The sequence below is a fragment of the Cryptomeria japonica genome, chromosome 2, assembly GCF_030272615.1.
Source record: "Cryptomeria japonica chromosome 2, Sugi_1.0, whole genome shotgun sequence".
Taxonomy (NCBI): domain Eukaryota; kingdom Viridiplantae; phylum Streptophyta; class Pinopsida; order Cupressales; family Cupressaceae; genus Cryptomeria; species Cryptomeria japonica.
In genome coordinates, this window is record NC_081406.1 from 128,717,595 (window position 1) to 128,728,781 (window position 11,187).

The 11,187-nt window shown below is 36.4% G+C and overlaps 1 protein-coding gene across 1 annotated transcript in view; it reads left to right on the forward strand.

The window, feature by feature from the left end:
• LOC131036350 (DNA-directed RNA polymerase II subunit RPB7) overlaps positions 1 to 7,951 on the forward strand; it is a 51,143-nt gene extending 43,192 nt beyond the window's left edge. Inside the window, exons 3-6 of the mRNA XM_057968214.2 lie at positions 5,906 to 5,956; positions 6,430 to 6,495; positions 7,249 to 7,317; positions 7,502 to 7,951. Coding sequence (XP_057824197.1) covers positions 5,906 to 5,956; positions 6,430 to 6,495; positions 7,249 to 7,317; positions 7,502 to 7,567 — 252 coding nt within the window. The 3' untranslated portion in view covers positions 7,568 to 7,951. The remainder of the gene's footprint in view (positions 1 to 5,905; positions 5,957 to 6,429; positions 6,496 to 7,248; positions 7,318 to 7,501) is intronic.
• The last annotated feature ends 3,236 nt before the right edge of the window (positions 7,952 to 11,187 follow it).

Consider the following 11,187-nt stretch of genomic DNA (forward strand, 5'->3'; position numbering starts at 1 on the left):
GTCGATTGAGCAGAGTCAGTGGTTAGAGAGAGATGGAAGTGGTGATTTTAGAAACTGATGAACAAATGCACTTGATAATGATTGAAGGAGTTTTGAAAGATATGACCAAGGTTCTTGACTTTTAAGGCGTAATTGAGAAAGTTGATACATTTTTTGCCTTGAAGAAGAGTTTTTAGACCTTGGGGAAATGAAGATTTTAGCCCAAATGGAGATTTTCGCTCTTGACCCTTCCAAAGGGTCCAAAGCGAAATCTTCCTTTTTTGCCTTCCTTTGACCTTGAAACCTAGTTTGACCTCACCTAGACCCAGTATAATGGAGTTTTGTCTTGATTGCGATAAGAGGAAGTTGATTTGGCCAAGTTTGTGTGAGAATGAGTTGAAAGGAAGATGAAAATCAACCTAAGAGGTGATTTTCGCTCCTGACCCTTCCAAAGGGTCCAGAGCGAAAATCCTTAAAGACCTCAATTTCTTCATTATTTAGGACAAGCTTTTGGTTTCTAAGGCATGTTTGGTGATGTTTTTGAATGTTCTAGCCTTGTAAAGATTGAAAGATGAAGGATTTTAGTCAAGAAGATGAATTTCGCTCTTGACCCTTCCAGAGGGTCCAGAGTGAAATTCTTGAAAACTCTCATTTTTCCCTTGGCTAAAGTTAGGATCTTGATGGAGATGCATGAAGAAGGATCTATGTCTACCTCTCAAAGAGAATTGGAGTTGAAAAGGTCAAGAGTCAAGCCCAAATCATGATTTTCGCTCCTGACCCTTCCAAAGGGTCCAGAGCAAAAATCTTTGTAGCCCACGTTTCCTTCCCAATTTTGGCTAAGTGTTGGTTTCTAGGGCATGCTTGAAGATGAATTGGTTTGATCTTGCCTTGAGATGGAGTTGGTGGATTTTTGAAGAGCAAGATTCTGGCCTAAAGGAGAATTTCGCTCCTGACCCTTCCAAAGGGTCTAGAGTGAAATTCATCATAAACCTCATTTGTTGCCTTGAATGGGCTTGAAACCTTGTTCCTAAGGTGGAAAATGATCTAATTTTTCCTTTTAAGGTGGTTTGAAGTTTGAAAAGTGAGTAATCTAGCCTAGAATGAGATTTTCGCTCCTGATCCTTCCAAAGGGTCCAGAGCGAAAACCCTCTTGAAGCTCATTTCCTCCTAAGTTTGACTAAATTTTGATTTGCAGGGTATCTTGAAAGGAAGGATGGACATCTTGTAGCCTTTGGAATGTTTGGAAGCATTGAAGTGTGAAGGATTTTGGACCAAAAGCGTGAATTTCGCTGCTGACCCTTCCAAAGGGTCCAGAGCGAAATTCCTAAAAACTCTTATTTTTGCATTGAAGGAGGTCAAGTCCTTGGCGTGGATGGAAGTGAAGTAGCTTGTCTTTGCCTCTTGAGGTTGTTTTGAAAGGGAGAAATGAAGAATCTAGCCCAAGTCAAGATTTTTGCTCCTGACCCTTCCAAAGGGTCCAGAGCGAAAATCTCTCTAAGATGCTTTTCTTTCCTTGTTTGGCCAAAATTTGATGTCCAAGGCATAATGAGAAGGAGAATGAACTTGACCTTGCCTTTAAGAGTGTTTGGTAGCTATGAAAATGAAGGATTTTAGCTAGGAAAGGAAATTTCGCACCTGACCCTTCCAAAGGGTCCAGAGCGAAATTCCTTACAAACCTACCCTTTTGACCTTTCCTGGGCTTAAAACCTTGTTCCTAGGGCGATGAAAGATGAGATTCTACCTTGCAATGAAGTTTCAAGTTGAAAGAATGATGATTTTTGGTCAAGAATGAGATTTTCGCTCCTGACCCTTCCAAAGGGTCCATAGCGAATTTTCTCAAAACCTCTATTTGCTATCAATTTTGAGCATCAACCAAGTATCAGACAAGGTGGCGTCCCAGTCATCATCCCTCCAGTTGGATTGGTCCACCTCAGCGTGTCCAGGTTCAATGTACCTGACTCATCAAAATGACACAAACTTTGATGTACCTACCCCGATTCTCCATTGGTTGAATATTCCAGAGAAGATGTATCCAAATAATGCAATTATTTCATTGGCCAGAATTGAGTTTGTTGTAACAAACCCTAATTAGGGTTTACATTGTAAAATCTTGGCCATTGATCTCAAATTGATCCGAGCCATTGAATTGTATTGAGAGCACTATATAAGCCCTGGCTCCTCATTTGTAAAGGCTAATAGTTAGTCGGTAGTTAGAAGGTGAATAGTTAGAAATAGTGAATAGTCAGTTAATAGTATAGCAATTAGAGTAGAATAGAAAGAGAAGGCAAAGATTGTTGCCAAGATGATGTTGTAAAAGGCTTGTAAAACTTCATTGAAGAAATGGTGAAATCTATGGGTCGATTCAATAATTTGCATGGTCTCTATACTTCTCAGATTTGATTTCATGTTATTAGATGAGTGGAAGAAATGTGTTTGATTGATGGTGAAATTTGTATATCCATACTACTAGCAGTTTGTTGATTGTAGACTTGCCTTGTGTAGTCAACTGGAATCATTCAGCTTAAGCCTAACTTCAATTGTCGCTTCTTCACTGATATGCATCAACCTGATGGTGTCTATGCCTGTAGCGATGATCTGAACATCATAAAGCTTTCCTCCGAAGATCGCACTAACCTTGTGGAGATGGTCCTGGGATGTCAAAACAAGACTTAGTTAGAATTTCATCAAAGATCATTCATTGCTCCTACATTCTTAGTGTCAAAATTAGATCCTTTCCTCGCCCTCATCCTTTTTTCCTTTTTTCAAAAAATCTAGGCTAGTGAAATCCTATGTTCCAACAATATTCAAAGCAAATCAGATGTTTAGTCATCAAGTGTAAGCCCCCTTGTGATTCCAGCAAAATCACATCATACCACAAAGAGTTTATCCACGAGTAGAGAACCTACATACAAGAACCTTGGAGTTGCCTCGATTGATCCTTCGGCGAGATCTTCAGCAGTCGGGAAACTTTGCTCAAGAGAGGATAAGGTACCTTTAGGTATTTTATTCTGTGTTTGGTCGTGTACAAAATACACATCAGTAGGGTGCTGGTGTAGGCTTAAGTTTACTTAGGCTTTTGACATTTTGCCTTATTAGATATTTAATTGTTCATTATTTAATAATGTTTATTGCATTCAATTTTCTAGTTTGGGTAGTTGGTTGTTGGTTTTCTCGCACCTCATCACACCCTGTTATATATTCAGGTGTTTGTACATTGTAAAATATCTCAATCTAATTTATTCACAACTGGTGAAATAGCATCTTTTGTCGCTTCTCTATGTTGTTGTGAAGGTTTATTTGGTGTGTAGATTGAGTTTTTGGGTGCTCTAACAATACTTCCATGGTGGTTGGTCACTTTGGGGTCACGAAAACCATCTTGAATTTGCAAAGACATCTTCATCGACCATGTATGTAATCTGATGTTTCAAAGATTGTTTGAAGTGTAGTGCAAATAAATGGAGCATTGGAAGTTGGGTTTGTATCAATCACCACTTGAGCCATTTCCTTCATGGTAAAGTATATCAATAGACTTTGTAGGTGGTTTTCCCATGTCAAACAAAGTGCCCAATTATCTCTTTGTGGTGGTTAATAGGTTTAGCAAGACAAGTGTTCTAATTCTATGCAAGAAAACACACATGGGCAAGGATGTTATGGATTTGTTCTTATCAAATGTTAGGATACATTTTGGTTTGCCTAAGAGTATCATATTAAACTGAGGTCCAAAGTTCCTTTGGAAATTTTGGTTCACATTATGAGAGAAAATGTATACCCAATCGAAAAGGTCCACCACTTCTCATCTGCAAACAGATAGGCAAACCAAGTTTGTTAGTAGGACTTTGGTGCAGCTTCTATTCAGTTATAATCAAAAGTATCCAAGGACATTGGAGGAAAGTCTTTTACATATTCAAAATTACTACAACATGGCAATACAGTCTTCAACAAGTATGTCTCCTTTTGAAAAGTGTTTTAGTTATTTGCACCCAAGCCTGCTTGATGTTGTCATGGGACAGTCAAGAAATTAAATAAAATGTTGAATAAGAGTTTTCAAAGGCTGGAAAGTTCATTGAGAGTGTATGGCAAATCCATCTTCAAGTTCAAGAGAAGTTGAAAGAGAGTTAGGACAGGTACAAACGAATCAATGATCAGCACCATACCAAGCACAAGTGCAAGGTGGGTGATAAAATTTAGTTGTGCTTTGGAAATGATAGGCTGCAAGGTCAACAGCATAACTGGAAACCTCTAAGGTATGGACCCTTTGTAATTCTAGAGCAGGTTGGTAAAAATGAATTCCAATTTGTTTATCATTTACTGCCTTATATGAAGATATACTCATTGCTTAGTGTTAGAATCGCTGTTTGTTTGAGCCCTCCATGTTGGATGAGGATGAAGAAATAGTTCTACCTTCAATTGATGATCTCACTCCACGTGTTCTGGAAGAATGGGACATGATGATTTTCTCCAAAAGAAGGATAGGAAGTTTACATAAGTGTTGTTCATAAGCATGGTTGGTTGGATTGAAAGGACAGTTTTCAACCAAGCCGACATGGTATCCCGAAGAGGATGTTGGGAAGAATTTCTCTCACCTAGTAAGTCCTTGAGCTTTTGGGGAGGTATTATTCTAAAAGGAATCCATGTCATGGTCAAAATATTGGTGGTTCATTTGCTTCAGTCATGAAGCAGCTTCAGGATTACCTTCACAAATCACAAATGAGAATGTGTTTTGTCAATTTCAGAGTTTGAGGAACTCATATGTGGACCAAATTCAGACTTGGGATGTTCTGAAGCATCATGGGGAAGAAGAGTGACATAGTGCAGGTTTGTAACCTAAGCTTTGTTTCAGTTTTGGTGAATTTGTTGCCTTCCATGTGGTAAACTCATCAAAATTTCAAATACAATGGTGAATATTTCACTAACATGGTGATGTCATCAGATATCGACAAACACACTCAACTGTAGTCATCCTCTTATTGCCCCTAGCGAAATTGGTGATCTTGTCATGGCAGGACAAGGATTAGAATGTGAAGGGATTGATGTTTCATTTCAACTTCCCTTATTGGGTTTTGTGTATGGAGGCGAGAGAAGTGTGTGGAGGTCTATGGCAATCAATTTTTGGATATGGTGCAATTGGCACTCATGTTTTTGTATCTTAGAATTTCATGGTCGCAAGTGAATGCCATTGGAGAGCAGGATTTTGGTGAACTGCAGACTGCATTTTAGGCTGTACAAATTCTTTGATATTTGGAGCTTGGTTAGATGTGTGAGAGCCATACTACAATTCTTGACTGATTCGATAGTGGAAATGAGGTGTATAGCTTTGCTGGAGTTTTTGCCAAATTGGATTTTGTCAAGGGTAATCCTTTGTGTTAAGTCATTGTCATGCAGTTTTTTGTGTCTTGTTACATATTTATATGCCTGTGTGATGTTCTACAATATGTATGTTCAAGCGTATATTGAAAGAACACATTAAGAACCATAACTAGGAGGTGCTTGTGAGAAGCAACAAGTAGTATATCCATAATTGATTAGCTGTTTAAGAGTATTTAAATTAGTTCATGGATTTTTAAACATTGTGCAAACCTATTCAAAGTTCCATGTGGTTAGACTCATTTCTACTTAATTTCGATCTTATTTAAGATTGTTCATGGCTTATGTTGTGATTGGGGCCTTAGGAAACATTGCTTGTTAATATTTCTGAATGGCAAAATTCTGCATTATCACAGTGAGAAAACTGAGCTATAGTCTTTAAGCATATTGCTTATTTGGTAATGGCATCATATAGACTTTTGGGATAGCTATGAATACAAAAGGATGGAATGGAAACTATTCAATTTCAATTTTGCCTTTATGTTCATTTTAAATTAAGGCATCTGTACATGGACATTGGTAAATGTGAGAGAAATTAACTTTTGTTTTATAATTTTTACAGATGGGATTCTTTGCTGAAGCAGGACCTGTCCAGATCTTTGTGTCTAATCATGTGAGTATTTGCTGTGGGCACTGTCATTTCTCTTAACACTGTGACTGGGTATAATATAATGATCTGATGACTCATGCAAATGCAATATATAAATCATACTTCTGTTTTGATAGGTTGTATGATTTTCTTGCTTTTTTTCTTTTTTAAATTCCTATAGATATTGGATTAGCAATGGGTTTAAATGAGATGTATATGTGTAAACAAACTAATTATTAATATTAAAGGGGGTCTTATATTTGAAAACATTAATGTTATTCAAAGAAAGAAAGAAATCAATCCATTTGACTCGATATGAAATCTCAATAAGGTGTGTACTGCCATTGTAGGATTTAGAACTATGATTTATCTTGTAGTTTTTTGTTGCAGCGAGATTATGCCTTGGTCTTGTACTTAACTGTCTTATATCTAGTCTATTTATGTAATTTTGGACAACATGAGTTACATTCACTGATATGTATCTTGCTATATTGCAGCTGATACCAGATGACATGGAATTCCAATCTGGAGACACTCCTACTTATACAACTTCTGATGGATCTGTATGTGTGCTTGTATTTTAGTGAATTTTTAGTTTGGTTTGGGAGATTTACTTGGGAGGTTTGTCATGTCTAGTGGGTCATTGTCAAGTGAGGTGGTTTGTCATGTCTAGTGGGTCATTGTCAAGTGAGGTCCATATATATGAATCAGTAAAATAATAAATATCCAAGAGAATGGCTATTTGTTGAATACCTTGATAACTTGATCTGTATTGGTAATTTTGACGCCTTTTTTTCTTCCCCAACCAATTTAGTTAAGTTCCATTTAAGACATACCTTCTTGTTTTGAGTAAAACTGCAGTAAATAAAAATTTTCGTATGACTTTTGTGATCAATATTTAAAATATTTGTCATGTCTATTGGGCCATTGTCTAGTGAGGTCCGTATTTATGAATCAATAAAATAGTAAAAATCCAAGAGGATAGCTATTTGTTGAATACCTTGATAATTTGATCTGTATTGATAATTTTGACTGTTATTTTCTTCCCCAGCCGTCCATAGATAACTTGATCTATGTTCATAATTTTACCCCTTAAAGAAACATTGCTACATACAATAAATTCTCATAGAAGTGTGCATAAAGATTTACATAATTTCACCGACAAAATGGAATAAGATAAAAAACATAAAATGTTTGATTCAGTTCCTCTTATGTAGTTGAAGTAGTTATTTTAATATATGTAGTATTTTCAAAGATGGAATGCATTTGATTATGTAGCATGATTTTTGAGTTCTCTGTTTTAATTATTCTTTCAGGTTAAAATTCAGAGAGGAACTGAAGTGCGGCTGAAAATTGTTGGTACACGTGTTGACGCGACAGAAATTGTATGTTAAATAAAAGCTTCAATATTTCATGTCACCTTTAATTCCCTAGGATTTTATAGTTCTCTGTCTTGAGTGATGTTTCCTTCAGTGACATGTTATATGATTCTTTTGTTTCTTCATGCAAGCTAACCTGCTTCTGAGTTCCTCCTCAAGTTAAAGTAATTATTTGTTGTCCATGTGGCAGTTCTGCATTGGAACAATAAAGGATGATTTCTTAGGAGTGATCAGTGATCCAAGCATGGCAGTATAGACATTTGGTGAATACACGAGCAAAAGTTGAATGGGAGTCTAGTGGAGAAATTAGGAAATCCACATGATTTTTGCTAAGTAGATTGCGTAAATCATTCTATCTGTGTCAGTTACTTTGTAGACGCTACCAGGGCAAAGAATGTATTGTGTATAGTTTTTTTTGTGTGGATAATTGTAATTGTGAGCATTTGCCTTCTGCATCTACTGCCCACCGTGTTATACATTTGGAAAATTGTTGTTCAGCACTTATTATTTGGCACAAGTTGAATGCATGCAGAAAATAACTTTCTGTTGGAGAAAAATGCCTCTCCACTGTATAAATGTCTAGTGTGATTCTAACATTGAATTAATAAGAAACTAATTGTAATTGCTCTGTTGAACCATAGATCGAAATTGTGCAGCCAGTATTTGATCAAATCTTGAAAGCTTTTGTATTTAAGGGCCCTCTTCACATATGATTATCATGAATATTAATAATGATGATCCTTGCAGAAGGCTTTCATATATAAGGGCCTTCACATATTATGGATGATAATAATGATGGCCCTCATAGAAGGTCCTAAATGCATGGCAGGTATAGAATCCAGAGATTTCAGTTGTATGAAATTTTGAATATCTGCTCTTGGTAGATCTGGAATGAGCTGAGATTGTTCTGGTCCAATTTACTTTGTATATCTATCAGTATTATTATTCAATATGATAAGTTGTGTGTTTACTAATAATAAAATGAATATTACTTTGACGGGGTGATCTGATGGGATCTCTATTTTATTAAAAACAGAAAATAATTAAACCCAGTATTGATTCATTTCTCAGTCAATTGCTTAACAACGAGTACCGACTTAAACACCATATTGTTGGTCATGTTTTTGTGCTTATTTGTTTCTGTAAAATAATATTTGTTATCGTTTTAGTATAATATTTTTCTTTGCTTCTCAAAAATAAAATTGTTTCTTTGGTTTTACTGCACGGGCCCTACAACAAAATGATTATTTTATTTCTTGTTGAATTCCATTATTAGATTAGGGATTAGGATAAAATCTTGCAGGATTCCAGATTGCTACATTGGTTAGTGTGTCAGGCGTTCTGCTCTCTGCCCTTGTCTCTTACATGTTGTAACATGATCATGTCCTATTCAACTAAAACTTTACTGTAACATGAGCCGAGAGATCAACCCATAGGCCTTAGAATAGTCACTATAATAAACAAACATCATTTGCTGGCACCGCACGGGGGATTTAAATATTCTGTTGGCGTGGAACAATGGCATTAATGGGGAAACTAATTGATCTGTTGGCGAGGAACAATGATGTCAGTAGGAACTTTGGTTTTCTACCTGTCCTCAAGGGCATGAAGTTCCTTGCAAGGGATTTAGTTGAGCATATAAACAACAAAATGGATTGCTTCGGCCTAATATTTATTTAGAACTTTGTTGCCTTTCGGTATGCCTCTCAACATGTTTGTAGATGTTTGATTGTGTCTAGACACTACTTATTTGAGGCGCATATAGGGGATGTGAGTTGGTTATATATTGGCCTCTTTGGTGAAACAAGTCAACGAGATATATGGACACAACAATAAATTGAGAATGATTTGAAATCATCACATCCAGATTTATCATTAGAAGCATCAAAGCATCTACTAGCAGCTAATCAAATAATGAACACAAGCACACATTTACACATATGAACACTAAATTTATGTGGAAACCTAGAGAGGAGAAATCATGGTGAGAATAGCTGCTGGAATCTATTCCCCAAATCTAGCCCCACAAAAGCAGGAATATAATACAGAATTTACAATATGAAGTAAGCACCAACTTATTAAAGACACCAATTTCCAATTACATTTGCAAGCACCAACCTATTGAAAACACCAATTACTCTTTGACCTGATCAACATGAGAACTCCATCTCAAAGTGCTTATGATCTTCAGATGAAACCACATGATTGAGATGTTATTCACACAACATCACTCATATACTCGCACATCAATACCTTCCAGATGTTTACATTAAAGTACACCGCACTAGCAATGAACCTAGATTATATATATATATATTCACATGTTGGCTTAGAATAAGATTAATGCATCTGCAACTTGGCCACAAGAATAATCCTTAACCAAATGTGAAATAGACTTCGTCCAAAAGCTCACACGTGGAATATGTGTCACCCAACACATATTCCACTGGCCCCAATGTACAATTACACGCTTCCGGTTGGCACACATTACAATCTACTAGCGCATCAAACCAAAACATGAACCCAGTCAGCCAACAAGCATAGTGAACACTGACATTTCTTTCTCTGCTAAAGCTCAACCATTGAAACCTTGGAATATGAACCATCATGAGTTAACTTACTTCATCTCCAAAGCGTAGGCCATAACTCTCATTTGCGACAGAATGTGGAACCCAACATTCTGACACTGCAACTGAATGCATTTTCTGATTCTGAGCAACAAACCTCGTAAGCATACCGGAGATGCTTCCAGGTAACATCACATAAGATATTCAATCAGAAACAACTCAAACTGGAGCATAGTAATAACATTGAGAGAGCTATCTAGCATAGTTTATCAATCCAAAACTCAAATATTCAGACAGACATGACAGTAATTGCACTCTTTTGGATACTTTGACATCAGTGACAACGTCTTTGACACACCTTTGACATCAATAACAACATATGTCCAACGATACATTCATCCTATTTTTATTGTTTCCTCTTGTTTTCATTTTCAAGGATAGTATTAAATTGTCTTCAGAACTCAAAAGCGTTGAACTAATTTTTAAGATGCGTACATACATTTTCCTACTATAATCATCAATAGAGGTTACCTGTGGATGAATTCTAGATGGCAACCTAAAATTTAGAAAGCTTTCAACATATCTTACTCTAATATTTCCATTCAAACAGTATTCAATATATTTATTTCTGTAAGGTTTCCGTTCAAAAAGCTTTTTAACATTTTCAGGGACAAAGCATGCTAGCGTAAAAAAGTTCGTATGAAGTGTTGAATTGGTGAAATCAATTGACATTATAGTATCATACTCATAGGAGTCCCATGGTTATATTGGGTGGACGCCCAAGTATTATGGGGGATCAATAACAAATACATCCTCACAAACTGTTTGGAGAATGGATTAAACACCATAGCTCAGAAGCTTCGTCTTTTGATGTGGAGACTTGAAGCATTTCTTCTGAAGATGCAACAAAAAGTTGTCATTGTCTTGAAATGTGTGAGGTGATCATGCATGTTGTGGCACTCTTTGTACCTGATTTGTTAGTGTGTGAGTGTTTGTTAAACTTGTTGGTGAACATGTTGGATGTGTTGAAACTTTTTGTGCCTTGTTGACTCCCTTTATTGTGTGCAACTTTGATGTGGATGGTGCGTGGTATATGTCATGGGGTTTTGCTGGTTGAGTGCAAGACATGTTTGGAAAGGTTTTTTTTTCAAGAATTGTGGAGAGCTCTATAATGTAGTCATGTTGAGTGTAGAGGATGTTGTCATCCGAAATGTTAATGTAGATGTATAAGAGTGTAGTTGACAACATATATTTGGTTGTTTATCTATGGATGGAACACAATAGATCAATAAGTTGTTTATGTAACATG